This window comes from Phytophthora sojae, assembly GCF_000149755.1.
Source record: "Phytophthora sojae unplaced genomic scaffold PHYSOscaffold_2, whole genome shotgun sequence".
NCBI lineage: Eukaryota > Oomycota > Peronosporomycetes > Peronosporales > Peronosporaceae > Phytophthora > Phytophthora sojae.
In genome coordinates, this window is record NW_009258116.1 from 8,809,066 (window position 1) to 8,836,948 (window position 27,883).

General features: G+C 53.9%; 12 protein-coding genes across 12 annotated transcripts; 7 read left to right on the top strand and 5 right to left on the bottom strand.

Moving 5' to 3' along the window:
* Positions 1-592: 592 nt before the first annotated feature.
* Positions 593-1,234, bottom strand: PHYSODRAFT_480266 (hypothetical protein; the record flags this gene model as incomplete). The annotated part of the gene is made up of 1 exon (XM_009522542.1): positions 593-1,234. A coding segment is annotated over one exon (642 nt), but the record flags the coding sequence as incomplete, so codon positions are not given.
* Positions 1,235-1,363: 129 nt separating this feature from the next.
* On the bottom strand, positions 1,364-1,765 carry PHYSODRAFT_370617 (hypothetical protein; the record flags this gene model as incomplete). The annotated part of the gene is made up of 1 exon (XM_009522543.1): positions 1,364-1,765. A coding segment is annotated over one exon (402 nt), but the record flags the coding sequence as incomplete, so codon positions are not given.
* A 595-nt stretch (positions 1,766-2,360) lies between these two features.
* PHYSODRAFT_326552 (hypothetical protein) lies at positions 2,361-2,770 on the bottom strand (the record flags this gene model as incomplete). Its single annotated transcript, XM_009522544.1, has 2 exons — positions 2,361-2,492; positions 2,582-2,770. 2 exons carry the CDS (start codon positions 2,768-2,770, stop codon positions 2,361-2,363), a joined length of 321 nt encoding a protein of 106 aa, XP_009520839.1.
* A 1,919-nt stretch (positions 2,771-4,689) lies between these two features.
* Positions 4,690-5,034, top strand: PHYSODRAFT_404813 (hypothetical protein; the record flags this gene model as incomplete). Its single annotated transcript, XM_009522545.1, has 1 exon — positions 4,690-5,034. A coding segment is annotated over one exon (345 nt), but the record flags the coding sequence as incomplete, so codon positions are not given.
* A 564-nt stretch (positions 5,035-5,598) lies between these two features.
* Positions 5,599-5,805, top strand: PHYSODRAFT_483279 (hypothetical protein; the record flags this gene model as incomplete). Its single annotated transcript, XM_009522546.1, has 1 exon — positions 5,599-5,805. One exon carries the CDS (start codon positions 5,599-5,601, stop codon positions 5,803-5,805), a length of 207 nt encoding a protein of 68 aa, XP_009520841.1.
* A 1,104-nt stretch (positions 5,806-6,909) lies between these two features.
* PHYSODRAFT_487439 (hypothetical protein) lies at positions 6,910-7,341 on the top strand (the record flags this gene model as incomplete). The annotated part of the gene is made up of 1 exon (XM_009522547.1): positions 6,910-7,341. A coding segment is annotated over one exon (432 nt), but the record flags the coding sequence as incomplete, so codon positions are not given.
* A 5,082-nt stretch (positions 7,342-12,423) lies between these two features.
* Positions 12,424-12,792, top strand: PHYSODRAFT_480435 (hypothetical protein; the record flags this gene model as incomplete). Its single annotated transcript, XM_009522548.1, has 1 exon — positions 12,424-12,792. A coding segment is annotated over one exon (369 nt), but the record flags the coding sequence as incomplete, so codon positions are not given.
* Positions 12,793-19,323: 6,531 nt separating this feature from the next.
* PHYSODRAFT_326557 (hypothetical protein) lies at positions 19,324-20,824 on the bottom strand (the record flags this gene model as incomplete). Its single annotated transcript, XM_009522549.1, has 4 exons — positions 19,324-19,911; positions 19,980-20,377; positions 20,450-20,536; positions 20,575-20,824. The coding sequence occupies 4 exons, from the start codon at positions 20,822-20,824 to the stop codon at positions 19,324-19,326; spliced, it is 1,323 nt and encodes a 440-aa protein (XP_009520844.1).
* A 1,694-nt stretch (positions 20,825-22,518) lies between these two features.
* Positions 22,519-22,701, top strand: PHYSODRAFT_452356 (hypothetical protein; the record flags this gene model as incomplete). Its single annotated transcript, XM_009522550.1, has 1 exon — positions 22,519-22,701. A coding segment is annotated over one exon (183 nt), but the record flags the coding sequence as incomplete, so codon positions are not given.
* A 531-nt stretch (positions 22,702-23,232) lies between these two features.
* Positions 23,233-23,885, top strand: PHYSODRAFT_460901 (hypothetical protein; the record flags this gene model as incomplete). Its single annotated transcript, XM_009522551.1, has 2 exons — positions 23,233-23,503; positions 23,578-23,885. Coding segments are annotated over 2 exons (579 nt in total), but the record flags the coding sequence as incomplete, so codon positions are not given.
* Positions 23,886-23,888: 3 nt separating this feature from the next.
* PHYSODRAFT_410728 (hypothetical protein) lies at positions 23,889-24,050 on the top strand (the record flags this gene model as incomplete). Its single annotated transcript, XM_009522552.1, has 1 exon — positions 23,889-24,050. A coding segment is annotated over one exon (162 nt), but the record flags the coding sequence as incomplete, so codon positions are not given.
* Positions 24,051-26,578: 2,528 nt separating this feature from the next.
* Positions 26,579-26,839, bottom strand: PHYSODRAFT_487190 (hypothetical protein; the record flags this gene model as incomplete). Its single annotated transcript, XM_009522553.1, has 1 exon — positions 26,579-26,839. A coding segment is annotated over one exon (261 nt), but the record flags the coding sequence as incomplete, so codon positions are not given.
* Between the last annotated feature and the right edge of the window lie 1,044 nt (positions 26,840-27,883).

Sequence of the window (27,883 nt, forward strand, 5' to 3'; positions counted from 1 at the left end):
TATTACCAGCTTAGAAAAATGAAAACTATGAATCGTATAAGCGCCATACACAGCTCGACCCGAGACAAGATACCCGGACTTATATAGTGAGCGTCGAGTTGCTGGCGTTGTCGAACCGTAGGCTGAGCTGCTTCTTCTTCAAAAAGTCGATGACGTTCATCAGCTGCGGGTCGCGCGAATCGGCCGAGCCCGTGCGCTCCAAGTAACGAATGACGTCGCGGAAGGACTTGAGTTGCTCCTTGGCGGTGAGCGGCTGGATGCCGGGGTGCTCTTCATCCGCGCCCAGGTGCTCGCTGCCGGGCATGCCCCCGTGCTCAACACCGCCGACCTCCGGCACATGGAACTCGGCCTCGTTCTCCTGCGGGTCTTCGATCATGTCCTCGTTGAGTCGCTTGTGGATGTCATTCTCCCAGCGCGAGTTCACGAGCGCCTTGGTGTTGACCACGCCGCTGAGCTGCAGACAGTAGAGCAGCCCCCACAGCTCCTCCTCCACGTTCTTGTCGTCCGAGCCGTCCATGTTGGCGTCAAACGTAAACGGCACGGAGATACCGAGCGGCTTCCACGCGTTCACGATCACTTCCTTCGAGGTCTGCTGCCACGCGTCCACAATCCAGTTCATAGCTTGGATCTGCGTGACGTGGTAAACGTTCGAGAGTCCGTCCTCGAGGTGGTCAATAGCCAGGGTGAGGTGCTTGAGGCGGTATTTGCCCTTAAACGCCGTCAGGATGCCACCACGCATGGGCTGCACCTTCATGCCCAGGTGCGGCGCGAACATGACCACGCGCACGTTGGAGAGCGCCACGCAGCCCAGCACGTGGGACGGCGCGTTGTCCATGAGCAGCACCACGTTGCGGTGCGCGCTGGCCATGCGCGCGTTGAAATCGCGCAGCCACTGCTGGAAGATGAAGACCGTCATGCGCGCCTTGCTGCTGCACACGTAGTGGTAGCCGAGCTGCGAGATGGAGGCCATCTTGATGTTCTTGGGCGGCACCACGTTGCCGATAATGTATGGCTCCATGAGGTCCGAGGCGTCCGCGTTGACGGCCAGCAGCACCGTGAGTCTGGCCTCGTCCGCCAGCATGGTCTGCGCCTCATCGCCCTGCACGAGCTTGTTGGGCGGTGCGCGGAAGAAGAGACCGGTCTCGTCCACCGTGTAGACGTCGCTGGGCACGTAGTCGCGCAGCATCTCCTGGATCTGCTCGAGTGTGAGGTCCATGGACACAGGCGGCAGCATGTAGTTGGGGTCCACCGACAGGCCGTTGGGCAGCATGCCGTTGTTGGCGTCCAGGATGCCGCCGTAGGCCGCGCCGTCCTTGCCGGCCAGCGCGGCGCTGCCGCTCTTGTCGCTCTGCAGGTTGTTGGTGCGCTTCATGAGCCCGTGGCGCGCCTTGAAGGAGGCGAGCCAGCCGTTGGAGAAGCCGAGCTTGCCCTCGAGGCCCATCTGCTTGACGAGCTCGCGGCCCTTGGTCTTGATCATGTCGCCCGTGATGTTGCCCTTGTTCTGGCGCTCCATGACCCAGTTGGCCAGCACCTGGTCGAAGTGCGCGTGGCGCGTGGGGCGGATGGTCTTGCGCTGCGAGCCCAGCACGCCCAGCACGTTGTCCTTGAACAGGTGCTCGTGCTTGAGGATGTTGCTCATCGTGGGCTGCGTGGGCGCGCGCTGCAGGTTGAACTCGAGCTTGGCCCAGCGGCACAGGTCCTTCTGCGTGATCTTGGGCGTGTTGCGGTGCTTCTCGCAGATGCGGCGCTTCTGCTCCACCGTCAGGTTGCCGTTGCCGTCGGCGCGGCGCCGGCGCGGTTTGGGCTTGGGCGCACCGGCACCGGCAGCGGCAGCGCTGGAGCTGGAGGGGGCGGCCGTGGCCATCGTCACGGACTGGCCGGCCTGCGCTTGAGCTTGGGCTTGGGCTTGAGCCTGGGCTTGCGCCGCCTGCACTTGGGCCTGCACCTCCGCCTGCTGCGCTTGGACCTGCTGCGCCAGGGCCACGCTGGTGGCCGCCGCCTGCGCCCCCAGGCCCGCCGACAGCATGCTCACATCCGGCACGTAAGTATTAGGACTCGAAGGCATGGTGCCGTGGTCGCGATAAGTTCTGGAGAATCTTGGCTTTTGAAGGGAGTCCACCAGGGGAGAAAAACCGCCAAAGTGTCCAGCCAATCACAGCCCTTCGCGCGCAAAGTTTGAAAAGCCAGTTAGGTGTGGGCCACACGGTGACACATGAGGTGTACATAATACGGCGCAATACGCTGCATAGTGGTGGTATCCAACCACATTTATTTATTAAGCTAAATTATGTTTTCAAACCGAACCGGCAGGTTGAAACCCCAATCACCCAGCAGTTGACCTCCTCAACAGTAGACCTGTCCTAAATAGAAGCCCCATTCAGCGCGGCCTCGATTGGCAGAGGGAGACTCCAGCTCATCCCAGCAAAGAACTCGGCTTCGAAGCGATCTCCACACTTGCGACTTACCAGCTCGGCCACAGGACAGACTACCAGCTCGACCACAGTTCAAGCTTGATGTCACAGCCCGGGGATCCTCGGACGTCTCGAGGCCAGTCTCCGCTTCCAGCCCCCCCCCCCCCCACCCACACAATCTGCATCGCCATCGTTTCCAGCGCCATGGGGATCGCCTGCTGCACTGGGGTGGCAGCACCGTGTCTCTGAGTCACCGGTGCTTCACGAGGAGAACTCAGAGGAGCATCCGCCTTCTCAAGCTTCCGTGACCGAATCGACTCAGCCACGTCACCATTCGACACCGTCGCCGGCTCGATCATCGCAGCGCTCTCCTTCCCGTCGTCCAGGCCGCCCAGACCACCCCGTATGGGCACACGTCGAGAAGAGGCCGAAAGCGAACGGCAAATGTGCTGCACAATGCAGACACTGTCAGCAGCGAATCAACACCGCTCAACCTGGTCGCTTCATGGTGCCCCATCTCGTTAATGCACGAGGGCACCACCTTTGGTTCGTCGGCAATGGAGTGAATATTTGCGCGCGGAGGCGCAGCGGAAGCAGCAACGAGTCCAACGCTCCGATTGAGGTCAATACTGGTTGTCCACCTGCTAACACGACGAATGCCAGCTCGACTAGCGCTGCGTCTAGCACCCCTGGGCACCGATCAATAACGCAGGACGAATTCGATTTCGCGCTGGCGCAGATGATTTTTGAGTGTGCGTTGTCCTTTTTTCTCGTCGAGTCACCATTTTTTCGCCAGTTCGTTGAGCTTTTAGCGCCAGGAGTTCGACTACCATCGCGGCACGAGTTGGCAGGCCCAATTTTAAAAAGCATGCGCGAGAAATGCAGACAATATGTTGTGGCGCGGATTAAACAACAGACCGTGGTGTCGATTGTTACCGATGGGTGGAGCGATACGAATAATGCCAGCATCATTAACTTCATGGTTGTTGCCCCCGATATGCTTGCGTTGTTTTGGTCGTCCCTGCCGACTGGAACAGATAAGCACACGGGTGCATACATGGCAAAGGAGTTGGAGCGCGTGATCAACGAAGTGCAGACCGAGACTGGCGCTGTTGTTGCTAGCGTGATGACAGACAACGCCAGCAACATGGTGAACGCGTGGGGACGCGTGAAGAGCAAGTTGCCAATATTTGCCAGAGGATGCGCTGCTCATACCATCAACCTCCTCATTCAAGACGTGTTTAAACTAGCGTTCTTCAAGGAAGTCCGTGAGAAGTGTGTGTGGCTATCACCAGATTTGTTCGCGATCATCATGCGCTGCTGGATGAGTTTCGAACCCTTCAAAGCAGAAGAGTTCAAACTCATGAAGACGTCGTGGACCAGTACCGATCTCTACATCAAACATCCACACTTCCGAGCCGTGACCGCCGACGCGCGTTGGTTATCCCGATACAGACACGATGGTACACAGCGCATGCGTGTCTTCGGAGTGTACTCAGCAATATGACGATTATCAAGAAGCTTTTCAGCGAAGAGAGCAACGCGGAGATGCTTGCTCGGTTTAAGACTACACCAGCAACACGAGCTTCGCTGGACAAGGTAACCGGTATAGTCGATGATGGTGACTTCTGGCAGACGCTGGAGCACGCTGTAAAGCTCCTGGACCCGGTCGTGGAGGTACTAAGGGAGCTGGAATCAGACAAGTGCGCTACTTCAAAGGTGTACACACTATTTCGACGGCTACTAACGCATGATGCCTACGAAAAGCCCAACCGAGCGCTTCCAGCGGGTCTTCAAGGATTGGTCAAGCTGCACATTAACCCTATTGTGGTTGATGGTCCTAAAACCTTGCAATATGCTTGGTTTTACAAATTTAATCCAATCAAATCACCCCTCTATTGATTTTGACCTATTATATCACTTGCGTAAAACCAAGCATATTGCAAGGTTTTACAACAATAATTGCAATAATTATTGGTGAACCCCTGCAAAATGATATATTATGCTGCGGGGTGCGGCGTAAAACCAAGCATTTATGCATGTTTTACACTTTACCATGGGGACTTCAGTATACAAAACTCAAGTATAATTTTGAACACTAAAGGGTTAAAGAACGCTGGGAGTTAGTGAGCTCGGACGCCATCAAAATTGCCTTCTTGCTGGATCCTGCCACCAATACCAACGAATTTATGGGGGACGACATGAAAAAACGGTCCAGGCCGCTGTCGCGTTTGCAAAGAGAGCCAATCGGCTTGGCAGCATGTCTGAGGATGCGTTTACAGCGGCTTTGTATGCGTTCGGAAGTCTGAAAAAGAGCTGGTCGCCAAGTGAGAGGGCACAGTATGCAGCCGCCTCCTCGTTTCACTGGTGGGACAACAACGAGCAAACCTACAATTCCACGTTCCCAAAGCTGGTTGAGCTTGCACGATTAGTATTTGCGGTTACTACATCGTCGGCTGCTAGTGAGCGTGCCTGGAGCATTTTCGACCTCATTCATTGCAAGAAGCGCAATCGACTGACTAAAGACAAGGCGGAGAAGCTCGCGTACATTTACATCAACTTGGCTGCAGCGGAGACGAGTTGGATGGACGTTGCCCGTTGGCAAGAGTATCCAGAGAGTGTCATGGGCCCCGACTTCGAGTTGGCTAAGGAGTAGAAGCATAGCTGCAGTCGAGTTCTACGCCGTGCTCATTTCGCGTTGCATATTTCTATTTTTAAACGGGGTTTTTCAACCTTGCGGGTAATCAACTAAGATTTGAAAACGTTGTCAACGGTTGTTTTCCATCGCTAACGCTACATATCTACACCATTTCCAGTCCAAACTGGGACGACAGCACGGTAAAAACACACTGTGTACGTGTGAAAAGCACAAAGACAGATTAATGTCACAATCAAATGATAGTTCGCACAACCGTACTGTGGAGCACACACAGCTTTACAGCAGCAACATAATAAAACAACAAGGGGGTACACTCAGATCCAGAATAGCCAATCACAGCAAAGCACCGGTAACTTTTGTCAAATTATAATTAGGCTCATGCATCATTTTCGCCAATCACATCTCGACTAGACAAGCTCCTGGTCGCTTCCAGGTTGCGTCAGCAGCCAGCCACACACATTCTCCAAGTAGACCCCTCGCTAGAACACCTCCACACCACCCTCCCGTCCCGTCACCAAGATGCGTCCCATGTGCGACGAGCTCAAAGAGAACGACGCGCTCATCCTCGTGCAGTGCATGAAAGCGTTCCGGGTCTCGAAGAGCCAAACTATCCCATGCATGCTGTGCGCGCTACCTACCCCGCACTTAATGCGGTACAAGCTGCTGAGCTGTCGCTGCACCCAGTGCAAACAGGCAGCTCCGTACGCGACTTGCCCCTGGAAGGGCAAATGCTGATCTGCCTTCAACGCAAATTTGTCTCGCTGTTCGCGCGTGGGGCGCACGTGACAAGCGCGAAGCCTCGACAAAGCCGGCGTCTCAACTCAGTCCAATAGGACTTCACCAAGCAGATGGCTCGAGCGAGTATGAAGCCCGCACAAATTCGCGCGGCGATCCTGCTGCACTTTGGCCTGCGTCCAAGGGAGCCCCCTCTTCTCCAGCAAGTGCAAAATGTCGTGTGCTACTTTCGCCGCACCAAGTTGGGCGGTAGTGACACCACAGCCGTCACTACGGCTGCTGTTCGTTCGCTAGCGTTTACCGGTGGTGAAGAAGAGCACGAGCCATTCAGCTTTGGTTGGGACCAATACTCTGATGGAAATCTCGTCGTTGGCAACGGATCCGACAAAAACCCATTCATCGTGGGTTTCTCGAGAGGCGCGGCTGCGTCAAGCTGCTCGCGACCCGAAAACGCGTGTTTTTCACGTAGATGCTACCTACAAGTCTAACCAAGTCGGCTATCCCGTCCTGGGCGTTGGTCTTACCGACGCGGCGCGCACCTTCCATTTGCTGGCGCTCTTCGTGACGTCGCAGCAGCAGGAAGCCCACTACACCAAGGCGATGGCGGCGCTGCGGTTAGTCTATCAAAAGGTCCTGGGAGAATCGCTCCGTGTCGCTTTCGTGATGGGCGACGCGGATAGAGCGCAGTACAACACGCACTGGCAACGATGTTTGGTGGTGATTGCGCGTACGTCCACCTGATGTGCTTTTATCACTTGATCGCCAAGGTGGTTGAGCCCACGAAGACCATGGCAAAGGAGGTGAGAGACGCTGTGCTCCGTGATATCCATGAAATACACTACTCTAGAAGTCCTGAAGATATGGCTCCGAAGCGCGCTGCGGCTGAAAAGCGCTGGAGCGACGACCCTCTTCTCAAGACCTACCACGCGTACTTCAAGCGGTTTGGCTGAACAAGCGCTTCAGTGGGTGGCAGTGCCACCTAACCCCTCCTGGGTTCGCTACCACCAATAACTCGGTTAAACAATTCAACCGGGTTTTGAAGCGCGACTACACCGCTCGTCGACTGCTGAAGATGAAGGAGCTTATCCGACAGCTTGCCTCCTGCGCATGATCGACATCCGGCAATTTGCGGAGACTCCTAGAGCCTCCAAGGAGCTTATGGCTTGTGTGAAGGCTCTTCGCAGCCAGAAGCTCCTTCAGGCGTGTGTTGTGCCGCGCATGAGTGTAGATTTTCTCTTGCTTGACAACGGCACCGACTTGCTGCACGTGCTGTACACGCCACCCTTACGTGCATACAACTCTGCTACCAACACGATGCAGGAAGCCGTTCTGGTGCCCGCTCAAGTAGGCGGCAACACCGCGCGGATGGAGCACGAAACCCAGCCACGCACTGGATGGACGGTCGACATGATCAAGCAAACGTGCCCTTGCGCGTACCACTTCAAGTGCGCCTGCTGCGTTCACCATGCAACAGCGAGAACGCAGCAACGGGGAAGGAGACGAAGTGCTGATGAACCGCCATGCTCCCAAGCGTAAGCGCAAAACCGTTGGCCCCGCTCTAACATCGGCTGGCAGGCCACCGCTTGCTGGACGGGGTAGTGTGGCTAGTTCGTCTGGGCTTCTTACTGCATACCTCTGTTAAAACAAAACAAATACAATGAGGAATTAGCACCAGCCGGCTTACTGTAGCTCAATAGGTACAATTGACTCATCTGTCTAGTGGACAGACGCCTGCATACCGTTCTGCCCAAAGGCTGGCGCCTCTCACGTCGGCAGCACTGGTGTCACTGCCCTGCTGCACTGCTCCTTGGGTTTCCTGTCGTGCAAGTCAGCCATGTTGCTGCTCCAGATCGCGCAAGACACGCAGCGTGTCACACGCTATCTGGGTGAGCTACAAACCGGCAGCCGACTGGCCACCATTTCCGTTGAAATGCTCTTCAACCAGGAGGTCTTCACGGGGTCGGCGCACAGCAGCACCGAGGTACGGTCGTCCGCGAGCTGCTGCGGGTCCTCCGATGTGCTGAGGCGTCCTGTGGGACGGGCGACCACCGCGGGAAGCTCTGCCGCCGCGCTAGCGTGCGCTCTGTCCGCGCGGCGTCTGTGGGCGAGGATTTTGTATGTGGGGCCCACACTGTTGTCTACATTACATAGTGTGGGTCACCAATGCTTGCCTCACGACGGTTCTTGACGACGTGACACCTGTATGTCTCTTGTGCGTGTGCTTTTCACAGGTCCTTAATGCTATTCACGGATTCCTTGGTATTTTTCATATTTCTCAACTGGGACAGTCTCCAGACCAGCGAGATACGTCGCACGGCTCTATCCTCAAAACAAATTGTGGGTAGGTTGACTTTCGGTTAAATTAGGGAGCTCCAATGCAGGAGGGCTTGGCTCAGAAGCAAGTGAGACTATTCTATCAAATCGCATATGAATGTGAGGAGTGGAAGATGTGGTGGTTGTCGATGACAGCTCCTGGTGGCTCGATGAATGTCTTGATATCTGCCTTCATATCCATCTACAGAGCTTAATCTCGCCATACAAATTCCCAGTCATATCGCTTTGTACAGGCTTTCCGTTAATATAGGATTTTGTATTGGGATTAGGGTGGTCCTAATTTGCATCGACTTGGCAGAAACAGGTTTTGAGCAATACGAAAGCATACCAGTTTACTATATTTGCGCACACCTAAGTAGCTTCTGAACCAGGGACGCCAACGCAACTGTGACATCGGCTGTTTTCATTGACTGTCGTGAACTCGACGCAGCTTCCACGTCCCCATGGGTTCGTCAGGTTCACTCACTGCTTAGTTGTTGCAGCTAGTTTTCTGGTAAGGTACGGGGATAATCCCAGTTTTCAATTTGCAAAAAAAGCGTGAGCAATTAGAAAAAACCAAACAAGTCATCAACCTGGAACACTCGCTGGTCAAAGCATGAACATGAATCGCCCCATATCGAAGGCGAAAGACAGTAACGAGCGGTACTTGACGTATTCAATCATAGCCCGCACCACTAACAAGGAAACTGCATCGAAGAAAAGGCTATCACCAAGGAGATTGCCAAGCTCACCGATCGTGGGTCCAATGGCTTTTTCGAGGAACTACAACTTCAACCGGCTTTCGAAGCTGAAATATGGTACGGAAACTGAACACGATTATCCTACCTGATGGCACTCTCTTCGATGCGCTCGAGTAGGCCGCTTTCTCCGACGATGACGTACCGATGAATAAAGAGTACCCCACTGCGCAAGACGTTCACCATCGTGCTACCCGTCGCCTACAGCGAGAAGCTGCAAAACTTACCGCAAAATTCATCAGCTCCGCGACGAGTCACCCACCAATTACAGTAAGAGGTTTAGCATACTACACCTTTGCCCATCCAAACTGGGAATAATATCGAGCAAAACGATACTGTTATATTTGACTTTTCGTAAAATTTAGGTTATCGTAGCTAATCATAATGGAATCCGATAATACTTGCATCCAAAGGGAACATGCACGATCTCGCATTATTTTACGCACCGTAGACCATGTTCTCCATCGCCTCCGCCGCATTTACGAAGTCGCGCGCATGCAGCTCCATCTTGGTCCCAACAATTGGGGTGCACGCATGAGCGGCGCGCTCCAAGAAAGGCGCATCGTTCGGTCCTTGATGATCAGCGTAACGCCGACGCCATCCACCATGTTGGAGCGATCACATATTTCCTCACGACCCAGAGCCAAATGCTCTTTGATGTGCGCTTCCAGCACCGAGAGACAACCCGCGATAAGGTTGCACATCGGTGAGTACGGTGCCAGACGCAGGAGCACCAGGTCGTTGTGCGGGACCACGCGCTCTTCTGTTTGGCGGTGAGCGGGGGCGTTGTCAATGACGACAACGATCTTCTTGCCTCCGACGTTCTCGCTGAATACAGTCAACGCCTTACCAGTGCCGTAGAGCTCGTCAATGAACGAGGAGTTCTGCTCTATGCGAATGCTCCCTCGCTCCAGCTTGTAGAGTAGAACTCCTGCGGTTGAGTTGACCGCGCACTGCACTTGTAGGTTCGCGCCCTTGGACACTGGCATCACTAACGTAGCGCGGTTGCCCTTCTTCGCGCGACCGCGGCCTCTCTTACAGTAGATGTTGTAGTTCGTCTCGTCGAAGTAGATGATGAAGTCACCGTCTACTGATGCTTCTTCAGCGCCGTCACGAAGGCTTGACGCTTAGTCTTGTTAGCCAGGCTGTTGCACGTCATGGGTTCGATGCGCGTTTGCTTGATGGTATGCGGCATCCCACGCAAATGGCGGCTAATCGTCGAGGTGGAAAACTGCACGTTCATGTCGTACGCAAGCTAGTCCGCATGGCCTCAAGCGTAAACGTGCAGTTGTCGTTGAGATAGCTCAAGCTGCTCCTTCACCTCCGGCGCCACCTTCACCGCACTGCCCCGAGCGCCACCGCGAGGAAGATCTTCGACGCTGCCGCTGGCAACAGTTCGGTAAGCAGCGACCCGCGAGATGCCGTTGCTTGCAGCGACCTGGAGCCAGTCAGCGCGGCCGACACGATGAGCAGCCAGGACGCGGAGCTTCGCCGCTCGCGAGTGCTTGGTGATAGAGGCTTGGCGGGACATCTGAGGGCGAGGAGGGAAATTGCGTTGTGAGGAATGGCTGCCTAGGTCCGATCGCAGCGCTGCTTGCTGCGCCTGCCTTTGCGCGCTTTTGGAAGCGGTCGTGTGCTCACCACTCATTTTGCGCGCGCGGCGGAGTTTGGGCGGGAACGAGCAGTCTCTGTTTGGATGCAAGTATTATAGGATTCCATTATGATTAGCTACGATAACCTAAATTTTACGAAAAGTCAAATATAACAGTATCGTTTTGCTCGATATTATTCGCAGTTTGGATGGGCAAAGGTGTAGTTCCCAACAGAGCACGCTCGCCTACTTGGCGGGGATGTCTCAAATGCTTTGTGCCGTTTGTAGAAGTGCTGCATGCCTTACGACTGGCAAATAAGAATGATTTCAGCGGGCAGATCTACCGAGCACTCGCTTCATATCGTGTTATTCCTCGAGCGAAGTGAGAGTAGAAAGCCCGGTTACCAGTTGTTTCGATTCCAAAGGAGACCACGTATCGATACACAGCCAATTGGGTGCATTTTCTGATCTTGGTGAAAATAGCTGGCGATGTCTGACGCTGAGACCTTGCAACTTGCGCTATCGCTACCACTGCCAACATCGGAAGTATTCCCTACCTGCACTTGGAGTCCTCCTCGCACTGAACAAAAACGTAAGACAACTCCATACAATGAGCGCGATTTTGTCGCTGTTGTAATGGATGGCGGCTCGAGGTTTTCGACCTCATTTTGGGCTATGCATCACCAGTGACGTGAAGCCAACCTTCACCAAAGTGTTCGTGAGCTAAGCAAGGCACGAATGAAGTCCAGTTGTATGTCCAAAAAATTTACACTCGGGGCTGTATAGCTGGAGTCAGGCTAAGACCGTCGAAAGTACTTTACTTCATCGCCGAACGAGGTTTCGCCTAGTTGAAAGTCCCTACGAAGCGTACGCATCCGTCGCTGTTACATTCTGAGTACGATGCAAGAAATGACAATATTAACACCCGGGTGCCTTGGCAAAACAGGACTGGTGGTAAACATTGGCTGATCTGGATGTTTCGAGAAACGAAACTTGTTTGCAGACGCGCAATAAGCGACAGGTGCTTGCTTTAACTTGAGGCTTGCTTTGAGCATTTACGCGAGGCTTGCTGAAAACGCAAGCGAATGTGCTTCGCTAGAGTCCACGTACTTCGGAACACGGGGTTTTAAGCGTGATTCTCGAGCTGGCAATGCATTTTCGATCCCATGAAAAACACGTGGTAAGTGTCTGGGCGGAGAAAGGTACGCTGTAACCAACGTATTGCACGTCTTCAGCATCATACGTAAAGTAGCCAAACTAAGAAGACGTCCAACAATAACGACATATACGGCTGCATTCGTTTGTTCCTACTGAACTCGTAAAAGCTCGTTATGAAGCCCTGAACCTAGCGAAAGGTTGAAAATGACGGGGCTGTATCGTTGAGACGCCACACACAAAGACCGAACTATCTGCCGATGCACCGATTCAATCGGTACAGATATTCGACGATGGCATAGAAAGTGAATGGGTAAATGCTGTGATACCAGGATATGGAATATGCCAAGTTTAGTGGTTATATCTGAACTTTGTTGATGTGGAAGTTACAACTAGCGTGCCGCCGAAACTCACGTCTCTGTGTCTTCAGCTTGACTCGCATGAAACCTCTGGTATGGAAAGGCTACCGCAGTTGCTAGCTGCAATGGGTCCTACACTGAAGTTTTATTCGATTGAGTACTGCGATCCGACAATTGGCACAAATTTATCTGTCAGCAGCTGCCCAAACATGGAGACTCTGGCTCTAGAATCGCATGGAGTACAAGCGCTTCTTGATATTCAAAACCATGATTCCAGCCGCCGTAACATCCCGGACTGCGGTTGTAATGATTAAGCAATCGTGAATACCCTCGTGCATGATCTGGGCGATGGACCAGATTTATTGCAAGACTGCCTCCTCCAGATACGCTAGTTTTGTAAAAGTCCATAATTGGCTTACCCTCGACGAACTATACTGTGTGCGCGCTGGTGATGATGTTGCGCGATTATAAGAAAGTGGAGTATCTCGACGTTGTCGCTCCTCCCAATTACCACAACCATATTGACGAGATTCGGCGCTTTCTCTTCCAGCCAATCGACGGCACCCTCCGTCTACTAGGAATGAAGTCAGAAATTGTATTTCTGAGTGTTGTGATGCCAGCGGTTGAACCCATTCAGAAAATACAACGCGTCACGACCCCATCCCCATCCAGGCAATTACCGCGTGGGCTTGATCAGTACGTGCTGTCCATAATTTTCGGTTTTGCTGCCTCGCAAATGTTTCGGAAGATCTACTTCCGCAAGATTGAGGACGATGATTTTGACATCCTAATAATCGAGCCTCCTCTGTGACTGTTCACAGTCCCGTTTTGGTGATCAGCAAAGTCACAATAGAAGATGTTCATGATATCCTTCGACGTTTTGTAAGGAAGTGCTGCCATGTTCTCACTTCGGTTTAAGTCAACTAAAAACCAAGCTTGAGTACGTTGTCGTCTTGTGTACGTCTTCAACAAGCCGTAGATTGAAAGCAATTGGACTCGCGGAGATTACCCCGGCGTTACAGAGCTGCGTCGTATTGGACTGTTGCGAAAGGCACGCCCTTCTAGCCGTGATTGCATGTTTGTCGGATATAGTCCCCCGCGTACTTGTTGTTGTGCTCTCTGTAACAGGGTTACACGCACAAGTGGCTACACTCACTTGTAACTCTAACAGATACGACGTCTGTTAGGGTTCGAAAGACTTTCTCGACCTTGGTGTAGACACACCAAAGGCTACATACATTTACGACCACCACGACGGGTGGTCCATAGAGACTTAGGATTCCTATTGGCTGAGAGCAGCATCTCTTAGCCAATGAGCGACATGCATAGCATTGGAATTCTGCCAACCAGCCGTTGGCAGATTCCTATCTTAGAATATTACATTTAGAGGAAGTCAGCAACATAAAACAAAAATAGCAGTTCTCATTTTAACCCAAAAACATTATTTGGATCGTTTATTTAGATTAATCTATACTCGGAGGCCCGAGTATAATGAACTCTAATTTAAACTAAGCTACGCTTCCTCACGTACACGCGCACACGTGTAAGCTAAAGTAGTGAGCCACAGTAGGCCCACTACACCTGGTAGCACTTTGTAGTCCGTCCAACGACCGACTACCTGAGTTCGTACGTCACCGCACGAACGCGGAGCTGAGAACCTTCCCATGGATACAGAGGTGCCCATGGAAAGCTCCACTACGCCTGCAACTCACGTTGCACGCGCTGACTGTCCCCACCTGTCGGATCCAGAGTGGGAGGCTCTCCAACGACTGTCAACAGTCATGGTGAGGCGGCTGTAGCTACGATGCTGCGTACGCTAACGCCGACAGAGCAACACGGTGTTGCTCTGGGCTTCATCCTGAAGGAGCAACGCGATGTTGCTGCTACTACCGCGGTGCCGTCCGGGACGACATCACGCGCGCAATCGCTGAAGCTCAATGTGAGTAACTATGTCGGAAGAGAGGGTGAACCCCTCCTCCGTTGGCTTGTCGAACTCGACACTGCCATTGCGGCTCGACGTATCGTCGACCCGTTGTCGAAGGTCGCGTTCGCCATTTCATGTCTTGGCGGACGTGCAAGAAGTTGGGCGTATGGACGCCGACTCTCGGATCCTACGTGCTTTAGCACGTACGAGGGCTTCACGGAAGAGCTCAGACAAGCGTTTGAGCCCCCGCAAAACGAGTTCCGGTCGAGGGCGGAGTTCCTCGACCTGCAGCAGGGCAAGCATGATGTCCATGCGTACGCTCAGAGAGCACGGTACTTGGTCTCGAACATCGTGACCAATCCGATCGACGAGGCGACCAAGGTCGTCACGTTCATGAAGGGACTGAGAGATTGGCCTGTGAAGACCAATCTCTTCCGTGAGTACCCGAGTACTCTCGAAGCTGCAATCACTCTTGCAATGCAGGAGGAGTTTAGCCTGCGGCAGGCTAAGCTGCCTGCACATGTGCCGAGGCCACAGCCACGCCCGGTAGTGAGGACGGGAGGCCCCGAACCCATGGACCTCTCGAGTGCTGCAACTGCTGGACCCCAGCAGTCGCAGGGAAACAATGTGCGATGCTACCGTTGCGGTAGAGTCGGTCACTTTGCTCGGGAGTGCACGGCCCCCGTGCACCAGCAGGGTGGCTATCGCGGCAGTGCCGGGCACCGTCGCAACCAAACAAAAAACGCCGGACGTCAGTAGGCGCGGGGCGCCCTACTGGTAATGCAGTTCCGCGTGTCGACCTTGGACACGCGACACTGAGGACTGCAGTCCCCAGTGAGATTCATTCTTGGTGCAAGAACCAAGATGACAAGCAAGACCTTGTCATCCTGAACGTGAACTCGATGAGAGCAAGCAGCTCTCTTCGCGCTTTGGTAGATTCTGGCGCGTCGAAGAACTTTGTTCGACTGCGAAGTCTATCGAGGCTTGACTTCGAGGATCTAAAGATACCTCGAAGTATGTTGGAGGTACAACTGGCAACGGGTGCCGTCGTGAAGACCGAGAAGCGCATGGTACGCGTGCGCTTCACGTATGAAGATCAAGAGTTTGTCGAGACCTTTATTGTCCTGGATCTGGACGATAAGTTTGACGTTGTATTGGGCATGCCGTGGCTTGCACGGAATGATCCGGTCATCGATTGGGAGAAGCGCACTCTCGTGCGCTTCGGTCGTGACAGCGGAACAGTGAGCGATGGCCCTGTTGCCGCTACGCACGCACCGACAGGTGCCACGCGACTCCCCACTCGAGACAACGCCTAATGCCGCTGTCCCGGAGCGCCCTGGGCGCGCGCGAGCACACGTGCAAGAGCAGCTAGCGTCGGCGTTGCCGCCGACAACTAATGAAGGAAATGTGTTGACCTCGGAGGTCGACACCCGCTTTTCAGCGAATCAGGAAGAGTCTCCGGCCTCAAGGGGCACGGATGACGCAGGCGAGTCACACGCCTCAGCCGTGGAGGCTGACGCGAATCTGATTGGATCAGTTTTGGCCAATAACAAGAGCCAAGGTGACGAAACGCCGTCGACTCCGGGAGTCGATGGCTTGGGTGAATTTGATTCGTCAGCTCGGGGAGCCGACGCACCCTCCGTAATGGGGGTCTCCGCCAATGGTTGGCGTCGAGGTATTGAAGTCGCATCGACTCCGGGAGTCGATAGCTTGGACGAACGGCTCGGGGAGCCGACGCACCCTCCGTAATGGAGGGCTCCGCCAATAACAGGCGTCGAGGTGAAGATGGCGTGTCGGCTCCGGGAGCCGACGCTGCAGGCGGTGCGGACGGTTGCAAACGTCCCGCACCGGAAAAACTTGCATGCTGTCGTGCAGGCGGGCTGGACGACGAAGCGCCGGGCGACCAAGCCGGGCTTGAAGTCGCTCGCCCGCGGGATGAACCCGCCGGCGGTACTAAAGAAGAACACCCGTCCACGGCTGGGCCTGGACGAGGTCAAGAACCAAGCGGAGCCGGGCTCCGCAAAACAAGAAGACGGCGCAGGCGAAGGTCGCTGCGCAAGTCTCGGCCTGGGGCCGAGACGCTTCAAGGAATGTCTGCCGGGCAGACGGAGGCTGAGAAGCCGGACGTCGAGACGTTGAACGTCTTGACGCGTACCTGTGCCGGGTTCCGGTACAGGGAGATGACTCTCGCTAATCCTCCGACGCAAGCGTCGGAGTTAACTTCGCTTCCAGTCATAGGCTGGAAACGCTTCGCGCGTGACTTGCACGATGGACGCATCGAGCAAATATGCATTCTCTCGGACGCCGAGAGAACGAAGAGCGATAATGAAGAACTGAGGGAGTTCTTCATGGAGACCACCACTGAGAGCGAGGACACTCTCAGTGCGAAGACTAAGAAGGAGCGCTTTGAGGAGCAGAGCTGGGACTCGCTGAAGACGAGTCCCTTCTACGAGATTCTATGGGAGTACGCGTACGTACTTTTGGAAGAGATCCCTGTGGAGCTTCCGCAGGACAAGGGCATCCAGCACGAGATTGATCTCGTGCCGGGCACGAAGTACTGTGTCACGCGGCAGTGGCCACTGCCGCGAGAGCAGGTCAAGGCGATCGACGACTTCTTTGAGAGTCGTCGCAAAGCTGGACAAGTGCGGGAATCGGAATCCCCGCACAGTGCTCCGACGTTCTGTGTCAAGAAGCCACAGGGCGGTTGGCGCATCGTTCATGCGTACAGCAAGCTGAACGATGCGACGATACCGGCGCAGACACCGATACCGCGAAAAGATGTCATCATCGATTCGATGGCCAGGAGCACTATCTACAGTGCTCTTGATCTGCGCGATGGGTTCTATCAAATCTTCATGCGTGAGAGCGATATCCCTCTCACGGCTGTGAGCACGCCGAGCGGCATGCTCTGGGAGTGGGTAGTGATGCCGCAGGGTCTGAAGAACGGTCCTGCGACCTTCAACAGGTGCGTGACGCACTTGTTGCGCTCGGTGCGCGACTTCGCACCGAGCTACTTCGACGATGTGTTCGTCCACAGCCGGGCTGCGGACGGGATGAGTGATGTTGAGATGCACAAGGTGCATCTCCGGAAGCTGCTTGCGCTTATGCGTAAGCACAAGCTCTATGCGAACCTGAAGAAGTGTATCTTCGGGGCGAGCGAGATACCCGTGCTCGGGTGTCTCGTTGGGAAGAACGGTGTCCGCCCTGACCCTGAGAAGGTCAGAGTGATCAATGAGTGGCCGACGCCGTCGAACGTCAAGGAACTGCGGCAGTTCCTTGGCTTGGCCACGTACTTGTGCAAGTACGTGAAGGACTATGCGGACACGATACGCCCGCTGTCACAGCTCCTGAAGAAGGACGCCGAGTGGGTTTGGACTGCTGAGTGTCAGCAGGCCTTCGATGCAGTCAAGCGGGGCTTGACTGAGGCGCCGACCTTAGCGGTGACCGACCAAGATCGCCCGTTCCACGTTGTGTGCGTCGTATCCGACTTCGCAATCGGATGTGCGTTGATGCAGCCCGATCACGAGGGTCGTGATCGTGTCGTCTATTTCCAATCGCGTCAGCTGAAGCCAGCTGAGCGCAACTACCCGGTACATGACAAGGAGCTCCTTGCCATGAAGTACGCACTCGCGAAGTTCCGAGTGTATCTACTCGGAAGCAAACCGTTCGTGGTCTATACAGACCACGCGTCGGTGCGGACGGCTGTGAAGTCGCCGCACATCTCGCAACGGATGGCGAGATGGCTCTCATTCTTCGTGGCCGACGCGCTCTGGCGTCGACCTGACTACGCCACGACTGATGCCGACGTCAATGCCATTGACGCCATGCGATCGAGCACACCAACGTCGCCACTGTTGGACGACGTGAAGGTCGCGTCCGCGTCGTGCGCGGACGCGAAGCTCTTGCTGGTCTATGACTCAGCGCCTTCTGACAAAGCTCGTCAGAAGCTGCCGAAGCATCTTCGTGCTCGTGCACACCGTTATCGGGTGCACGACAGGTTATTACTCTACAGTGCAGTCGACGACAACGCGGACCGCGTTGGCGTGCCCAATGACCAAGACCTGCGACTCAGGATCATGTATAAGTATCACGATGCACCGACTGCGGGGCATCCGGGCCGTGAGAAGACATACCTTCTCCTTACGCGGGACTTCTACTGGGCCCACCAGTACAAATGGGTGCGCAAGTACGTCCTTGCTTGCGAGGTTTGTCAACGTGTTAAGCCTGCGCCTTCCGCGCAGGCTCCCTTGCAGTCACTGCCGGCTCCGTCGGAGTGTTGGCAGTCCATGTCTTTGGACTTCGTGTTCGGTCTTCCCCCGGACAGCCAGGGGAACACGGGCATTGTGGTCTTTGTTGACCGCTTCAGCAAGATGGTACATCTTGCTGCGGTACCTGCTGAAGTGACTGCGAAACAGACGGCACGTCTGTTCGTTGACATGGTGTTCAAACACCATGGCATGCCGATCGACATTGTGTCGGATCGAGACCCGCGCTTCACTGCACACCTTCGGCAAGAAGTGTTTACACTTCTTAGGAGTCAACTTTCGATGTCGACTGCAGACCATCCGCAGACGGACGTGCAGACCGAGCGCGTGAACCGCGTGCTCGTAGACGTGCTTAAGAGCTACGCTCACTCGTTCCAACACTGGAGCGAGTGCCTGCCGATGGCGGAGTTCGCCATCAACCACTCGGTGCATACCTCGACCGGGCATACACCGTTCTACGTGAATGCCATCAGGCACCCACGCCTCCCGAGTCTACTCGGGATGGTGGCTCCTTCCTTAAGTGGGGGAGGATCTCCGACTGCAACGCAGCAGCCGCTGACACTTGCACAGTGTCAGCCGCAACGACACGAAGTAAAGCCACGAACCGCGCGTCTGTGCAGGGCACAGACACCGACAAGCGCACGAAGAACGTGTCTGTGCGGGGCACAGACACCAACAAGAACAATAAGAAGAAGAGTGTGTCTGTGCGGGGCACAGACACGACAAGAACAAGAAGAACGGGTCTGTGCAGGGCACAAACACCGCGAAGACGAACGCAGAGGCCGGACCTACTGCTTGAAACGAGCTGAATGAATTCAGTTCGGACGCAATCAACTACGTGCAGCACAGACAAGCCGTTATTAGGTTTGTCCAAGACGCTATTGCAGCTTCTGTCGACCGACAGAAGCTGAACGCAGACAATGTTGGTAGGGGCAACACTAATGGGTTCAAGAAGAGTTCATTGGTTTTGTTAGCATACCTAAACATGCAGTTTCCGACTTTGGGGCGAGCAAGCTCGCTCCGTGCTTCATCGGGCCGTTCACGATGTTGGCACGGCATGGCAACGCTTACACGCTAGATATTCCATCTAGCATGCGCCTCCATCCGACCTTTTACGTCGGGTGGCTGAAGCCATACCGCCAGCACGAGCTACCTAGCTCGGCTGGCTCGAAGCGGAAGCCCCAGCGGGAGCGAACCTCTGCTCCAACGCGTGAACGCGCTGGGCCAAGCGTGCGACGCGATCTCCCACGTCGACAAAGATGTCCGACGCGGTCTGCGAACCCTGAGCGACTTGAGCCCTCAGGATCACCACCTCCTGCTTCAGAGCGGCGAACTCCCGGCTCTGATGCTGTTCCACAGCAGCGACCCGCTCCTGGAGCGTTGGGCCAAGGCCAACCCCAGGTTGACCATACCCGGGGCGTGTTCCCACTACCGCCGCCTCCAATCCGCGACGCCCGCGGCTCAATACGCTGGATTGTTGAGCGTATTGTGAACCATAGTATCCCGAAAACGAACCGGCAGCCGGTTCGTTATCGTATTCGTTGGAGAGGGTTTCCGCCCCACCAAGATACATGGGAGCCGCGGGACATCCTGCTGCAGGACGTTCCGGAAATGGTGAGGGCGTACGAAGCTCACCACACACTGCCGACACGAAGGTAGTGCGAGCGCTGTAGTCACCTACAGCGCCCGAAGTCCCACGATCGCCACGTTTCTCGCGTGCCAAGAACTTGGCACGGAGATCCTTGAGACAAGCAGGTACACGAATCGTGGTGTACCCGTTTAGGTCGCGGTCGCTCAAGCGCGCCGCACCTGGAAGACACAACGTGCACTGTTGGTCTTCGGGCACAGCGCATGGAATACCAGCGTCCACAGAGGATCTGTGGAGCTGCGCGTCGAGAAGGTCTCGAAGCGTTCACGGGCATGCTTAACCCGCTCGCGGTAAGCAGCCGGCTTCTTGTTGAAGTTCCCAACAAAAGCGTTCCAACTTTGACAGAGTGCCTGCCATTCAGGCACTCTGCTGCGAGAAGAAGTCTTCTTGCTGGAGAAGTATCGGAGCTCGTGGAAGAGCACGATGTAATAATCGCGCCTTTGATTCGTTAACGGATCAAAGTGCTGCTCCTCCGCAACAGCATCGTCGTGGATACCGCTGCATACATACAGCGGGATTTCGTTTGGAGGCACAGTGTTGCCCACACGGTCTGCGATCTCTGACGCAGACGGCATCCACGGATCGCGCGCTGCTCAGGCAGCGCGCGGAGAGCTTGAAGGCGCCACCTCACGTGGGGAGCTTAAAGCCCCAGCAGCGGAGAGCGGAGTTTCGCTCTCGCCGCGCGAACGCTTCGAGCTCGAAGCGTCCGAGTCGTTTCCTTCACGAGGGCGTCTCGACCGGCATGCGGGTCGAGACTATCGCTGTCGATAGACTCCTTGCGCTTGCTAGAAGAGGTTTCGCCCTCTTCCATCTCCACGTCGCCGTCCTCGTAGTCAACGACGTCGTTGACTACAGCAGAACCTTCGAGGACAATCTCCGGCTGGGTTGTCCCCGACGCGGCCTTTGCAGCGAGCGCGTCGCGCTTTGCCTGCTGGCGCTCATGGTACTGAGCAACAGAGAGGTTACCCTCTGTTGCGGCGGCGGTCTTCTTCTGCGGCGAGCTCATTGCGGATGAGCTCGAGTTTTCTTTTTCCCAACGTGAAGAATTGACGAATGGTCAATTTCCTGATTGACGTGCCGTGACTCGGCGCGTCTAACCTTGAGGGGGGGTATGGTGTAACAGGGTTACACGCACAAGTGGCTACAGTCACTTGTTACTCTAACAGATACGACGTCTGTTAGAGGTTCGAAAGACTTTCTCGACCTTGGTGTAGACACACCAAAGGCTACATACATTTACGACCACCACGACGGGTGGTCCATAGAGACTTAGGATTCCTATTGGCTGAGAGCAGCATCTCTTAGCCAATGAGCGACATGCATAGCATTGGAATTCTGCCAACCAGCCGTTGGCAGATTCCTATCTTAGAATATTACATTTAGAGGAAGTCAGCGACATAAAACAAAAATAGCAGTTCTCATTTTAACCCAAAAACATTATTTGGATCGTTTATTTAGATTAATCTATACTCGGAGGCCCGAGTATAATGAACTCTAATTTAAACTAAGCTACGTTTCCTCACGTACACGCGCACACGTGTAAGCTAAAGTAGTGAGCCAAAGTAGGCCCACTACACTCTCTAATAATCGTCTGGAGCCACATGTCCACCCCTGCCGTTCCTCATCGGCGCTGAACACAGGCACACCCGTCATCAAGCCACCAGTCATTCAGAGAACTTCGGGGACCCGGTGCTGACGTATCGATACTATGGACGGACCCACTAGACCCACTCGCGTGAACATTGAGATTGAATATGTACAGTTGCGGTCGCTGCAGTTGAAATAACAAAGTTGCCGAATGGATTATGGCCACGGCACATTGCCCGAAAAAGCAGTTTATAGTACAGGTATAGTGGACGGTCCACTAATTGAGCTCCTACTTTATCTTTCATTTATGTATACCGCACCAAATTCATCCTGGCGTGTGCTGGCCTATAGCGCGGGTCACATTGTTCGCCCTTCTTCATATCCGGTACAGTTTTGACATGTCTCGAGAGAAATGGGTTAAGGTGTTTAGGACATACAAGCTTAAAATTGGATGCCCAGTTGGTGAAATCACCGAATTATGAAGTCGAGTAAATGGTGTAGCTGAGATGGGGGTACTCATGTCAGACGCAGAACACATGCGAAGGTGGGCTCTGCCACGGAATACTGGCGCAAATATTGAGCCAGATCTGCTTGAGGCCGGAAGCACCTATTTCGGCTGCGTCTGGGATCACGCTCCTGTTATGTTAGTAAACGTGTCCCGTGTAATAGGATTGCTAGTGCAGCGCGGGTCAGCATCTGCGGCGACATTACTTAAAGCCAAAAATTGCGAGGAAGCAGATCAGAGACCATGCTCGGCTTCCCTGAGAAGTCACATGTGTGCTATAGTATTTTTCGATGCCATTTTACTTTGCCTCGAGACTGTCGTCGCTTAACCCCTCTAGCCCCATATTTTGTATCCTACAGAATATGCACTTTGACAGGATTTAATATCCAGCAAACTTGGAAGCGTGTCGTTAGCCCGCATATATATTTTTGTATGGTTGGTTGTCGCTACGTTTATCATATTAGATCTGCGCTGGGTAGATAGACGGGATTCTTCGCTGCCTATAGAAAGGCGTATATAAACTTCGAACAGGTTTGAAAATTCAAATTGCAGCCCTTTCAGTTGTGCTGGCCGCTCGCCTCTCGCCCCCTCACAACCATTTTGCAATTATGAATGGCCCCGGAGAGAAGACGTTCAAGGGGTTCTGGCGCGAGCTATCCAAGGAAGGGTGGAAGCCACGCAAGCCCGTTGGGCTCGGGAAGCACCACAGCTACGTGAAGCTAGGGGTCAAGGGTCGCCTGGACAATGCGCAACGCGGTGTGGATTACTTTGTTGGTAAGCACGTGCGGATGCCTTTACGAGTATCGTTTTGGGGACCAATGCTATTGCTTCATTGCAGGCGAGGAGGAGCCTATGGCCTTTGGCCGACGCTCGGGCCGCCTAAACCTCCTACCACCGCGCCCTGTAAGCGCTCCTTCGGCCACGCAACCTCCCACAGGGAAGCAAGCTTCGTATGCGGTGGTTGGGCGGAAGCCGCGCCCTATTACCGCCCCCTTGCCGGCTGCAGCTACGGGTACAAGTCCCATGGTCTCCGACGCCGCGGTTCCGCGCACGGCCGCTGCAGGAGACACACCTACTGCGGGTGGAGACGTCGGGGCTGTTGTGCCACCGCCCACATCACCCATCGCTTCAATTGGTACTGCTGCGACTCCAGCTTTGTCTGTACAGAACAAGACCATGTTGCTGTCGACGCTATTCCGGATGGTCCGGAAAAGACGATGCGAACTCGCGCCAATGACGAAGATGAAGCGAAGAGTGAAAGTGACCTCCATGAAGCTGATCAAGACTTTGCGGGTTTAGATGTTTTCGACGGCGACAGCTTCATGGAGGGCCTGAAGTGCGAGAAGCTGTTTGGTCCGGTCGACTCGGACGATGTCAACTTGCGCGACGCATCTGACACGAGTGATTCAGAGTCTGACGCAGATGACGAGGACGTGATGGCGGACAATGTCTACAGTGTGGAGGGCGTCGACGATTTGGACGACGTGCCAGTAGGCGAGGACGCCCCCGACACCGGGATGTTCGACATGACGGATGCCGAGCTGCGTGAGATTGTCAAGTCGGGCTGGATCATGTACGATGAGGAACACAGTGGTAAGTCCGGATGATACAGAATAAGTGATTCATTGCAACCACTGATACTGTATGTATTTGGTTACGACTTGAAGGAGAACTACAAAAGCCTGCAGCCACGGACTACTATGATGGACCGTGGGGTCCAACGCGCTCTGCGGTTGCGTACGCTGAATCGCTACTAGCGATGTTTTTCTACTTCTTGCCCAAGGCATTGTGGGTGCGGATCGCGAACGAGACCAACCAGTATCGCGAGCAGAATATAAGCCGTATTGCAGCTTCTCGCAGGGCCAAGCTCCTGGCTCGACAGCCCGAAGACCCTCGTGTCAGTGTCCCAAGCCTGGAAGAGATTGAACAAGGCCTGAACAAGTTCAAGCGCATTCAGCCTCATGAAATTGTGCACGTAATAGCACTAATGTTTGCTCGAGCTATTGCACCTGTCCGGGATGGTCTCGCCAAACATTGGTCGACTCAAAAAGACGGCGCAATCCCGCGGGGCACTTTCTCACGCTTCATGAAGCGTCATCGCTTCGAATCGATCATGCAGTTCCTACACTTCAACAACAACGAGGAAGGTGGAGCGCACTTGGACAAGGCCAGACCGGTTCTGCAGGCCGTGGAGAAAACCTTTCGCCACGGGTACCGGCTTGGAAAAGTGATCTCGTTCGATGAGGGCATGATGCCCAACCGCAGCAAATTCAACCCAATGCGCGTCTTTATGCCCGACACGCCCAGCAAGTACGGCACCAAGTTTTACATGACTTGTTGTGCTGAGACAGCATACTGCTCACGGTAAGAAACCTTATTCTGTACCATACAGAGTTTGCTATCATGGATGATATGGAATAACTAACATGCGCTTATGGTATTCTGTATTTGACTGGTTTAGAGTTGAGGTGTACTGCGGCGCAGACAAGGATAAGAAAAAGAACAACCCGAAGCAGCAGCAGAAGCAGAAAAAGAAGACACAAGAAGCCACGTTGGGCGTGGGTCCGAAAGCTGTTGTGCGCAACATTCACAAGACATTGCTCGGTCAGCCTATGAAGCGTCTGGTTGTTACGGATAGCTTCTACGCTACGGTCGCTCTCAGTCTGAAGCTGTTGAAAATGGAAATCTACCACGTTGGCACTACACGCATTGACCGATTGGGATGGTGTCCTATCCAATTTACGCATGCAAAGCGACCCAAGCGAATGCCGCGAGGCACGTATCGTATCGCGCAAGCCCGTGACCATCCGGAGCTGATTGCGTTGAGCTGGATGGACTCCAAGCCCGTCAACATGCTTGCGACTGGCTACAGTACGCAGGTGTCCAGTGTTCAACGTACCGAGAAGGATGGCTCGCAAAGCACAGTACCCTGTCCACAGCTGGTCGTGGACTACGGCCTCGGCATGGGCGGCGTTGATGTCCATGACCAGCTGCGTCTCCAACGCTACAGTATTCAGAAGTGCATTTCGCTACGCAAGTACTACAAGCAGTTGTTCTTGTGCATCGTCGACATGGCCGTGGTGAATGGATTTATCGTCCACTGTATTACACTCAAGAAAAGGGGAGAAACGCCACCTACACATGCAGCCTACTTGCTCCGCCTCCACAACCAGTTGCTCGCTCTCCGTACGATCCACTTCGAGACCCACATGAACGCCGAGGACTTGGTGTCGGTTCCTGTCGCAGAGCAACAGCACACAATAGTAAACACCGACACCTTCTACTCGAAGGGCAAGCATCACAAGCGTCGCCAGTACCTGTCCAAAGTCTGCTCCGCCTTCGCAGACCTCAACACCAAGTCGTTTGAGACGAGCTTCTTTTGCCCGCGCTGCAGTGACGAGTACGGCGGTCGCGTGCCGCTCTGCCGCCATGTGCGGCGTGAAGCCAGTGGTAACAAGCTTACTTGCTCCCAGATATGGCACCAAACTTGGAACAACGGCAAGCAGATCCCACCAAACCTGAAAAAGAAGATTCGCTTCCGCAAGCGTAAGAGAAGCAAGCAGGACGACCAGGAGTAAGTAAAGCACAGCAAGTTAGCCCATTTAGATTCTAGTTGTTTCGCGTGCATGTGACCTTGAATGTGCGGTAAAGCAATTGCCCTGTTCCTCCTCACTAATTCGTAAGTTAGGAACTGGGCAATTTCTTCCTCCGCGCGCGATCGCGACTGACGCGTGGCACCTAGGGACGAGTGGCTGGGGTCGGTACTCTCTGGAAGTGGACTCGCATCGAACCCGCCAGGTATTCTATTTCTGAAGGATTTAGCCTGTGTGTTACGCTAGAGAGGGCCAATAGAATGCCGACATTTTTTTCAGATGGTAGATACATTGTTCGGCTTTTGTCTGCTTTCGCCGCTACTTTGTGCTGGTAGTGCACGATTCCTGTACCGTCGCCCAATAGAGGGTTGCAATAGCATACTTCCAGCAGTTTTAAGGTATATTTAATCAAGTAATCTTATTCTGTATAATCGCGACAGAATAAGGTGGGGCTAGAAGGGTTAAGGCAGGGCAGTAATCTTATTGTCGTCAAAGGCGGGTCCATTCGTAAACCCTGGAGGCGCTCGTGAGTAGTTCCCGGTAGTTGCTATCGAGCGCATTGCTGCTGTCTGCGTAAAATCGGAAGATAAGTTATTACTCCCGATGGGGAACCGTACACGAGGACTTCGCGGTAAGTCTAATCGATGATGCCTAGACCAGCATCTGATGCGTCAGGTTTTACTGTGAAATTTGCAGGTGAGTGGGTGTTGGTGATTCAAAGGAAGAACCCATTCAGCATTGGCGACCCGAGGATGTCTTTCCACCCGATTAGGTCTTGCGAGGAGTCCATCGTTGAAGCGTACCGGAAGTGTTGTAACAAGGTCTGATCCAGATGGCAACTTACCCAGGAGATATCGTATTGCTTACGCGCGAGAGTAGCGCGATACATATAGCTGGGCATTTTAGATTTAGCGTGGACCAGGTGCTCCGAGAATACAGAAAGAGTAGATTTTTGAGCTGCTTCGGCAATAAGTTATTCCACGGAGGTCCCGAAGTCAGCCAAATAAGATATTCAGTACCTTGCCGAAATTCCAGCAGATAGTTAAGACTCTACAAACCTAACCGTTCACAATCTTCAAGACCGTATAGCCGAAAGGTCCACGTGTTTGGTGTTCTCAGCATAGTTGCCACGGACGAAGTAGGTAACATCCGAGAAAACACGATCCGATAACGGAAGAATCCCTTCGAGGAGCTTGACGTGACTCTCGGAGGAGTAGCTGGTATTGTCGTCATCGATCGATGGTGCAAACGCCAGCACCACGTTGTCAATCGGCGTGCTCAAAAACCGCAAACACCGGCGATAGAGCTCGGACTGGAAAGGCCACGTGTCGAATATTATACCGAATACGACAGGAAGTACAATTCGATGTCAACATCGAATTGTCACGCGACGAAATAGAATGTGTACTTAAGCATCGTCTCAGACGAGAGGTGCTTCAAATTTGTGTACTTGGTAACGCTTGGTTCCTCACACCGATGAAGAAGAGATGACAAGCACCTATGTGTTTGATATTATGTTTTAACCGTATTTTGGATTTATGCATTTGTTGGCGTTGACTGCTACGAAATATTGGACACGGGGTTGATAGTAATCGCCAATAAAAAAAAATCACAAGGGCACACAACATTCGCCTGACCAGCCGGTCACGCGTAAATAATTGGCGCCTGCGCGTGTCCGCTTGACCCGGTGGTACTGGCACGCTGTGGCCTCGATGCTTCTCGCGTGATTAAACTCGGTAAGACCCCATACGCGTTATGGCGTTCAACGATGGTGATGGCCTCAAGCTGGCCTTGCGAGACACTGTCAATCCTCTATAGCGAGAGGAGGTAATGCACGGCGAAGGCCTCCAGCGCAATTGTATTTCAGATAGCACCAAGCGGCGGCGGATGCTGAACCGGCTGAGGCGATTGGACTGCCGGCTCAAATTTGAGCTTATCCGACAGGGCCAGAGAACTAAAGCGACACGCAGCGCAAGCTCGTTGACGCTATTGTTAGCAACTACAACGTGCAACTTATACCCCGATCCCGGTGCCCCTGCCCTGGTCGTAGGACGTACCTGCTAACGTCAGACGTTTACTGCTGACGTGAAGTCACTAAAAAATTCAAGATGCTGCTAGAGGAGACGATCCCTGCTGGCGAATGCGTGATTGACTGCCAAAAGATGGTACATTACCAATTCGAGTTCCTCCTGCGGACTGCTCAACCGACTCGCAATTAGTTAGACCGTGCACTGGTGCCCTCTCTGCCACAATACACGACGGTAATGATACGCACCGCTGCGTATGTATTAAGAAGGTTTAGCCTGAATATTCAACTTCCGATGTGCATATTTTGATTTGTACATACGCAGCACGACCGGCTCTTCCCTTCCAGAAAGAC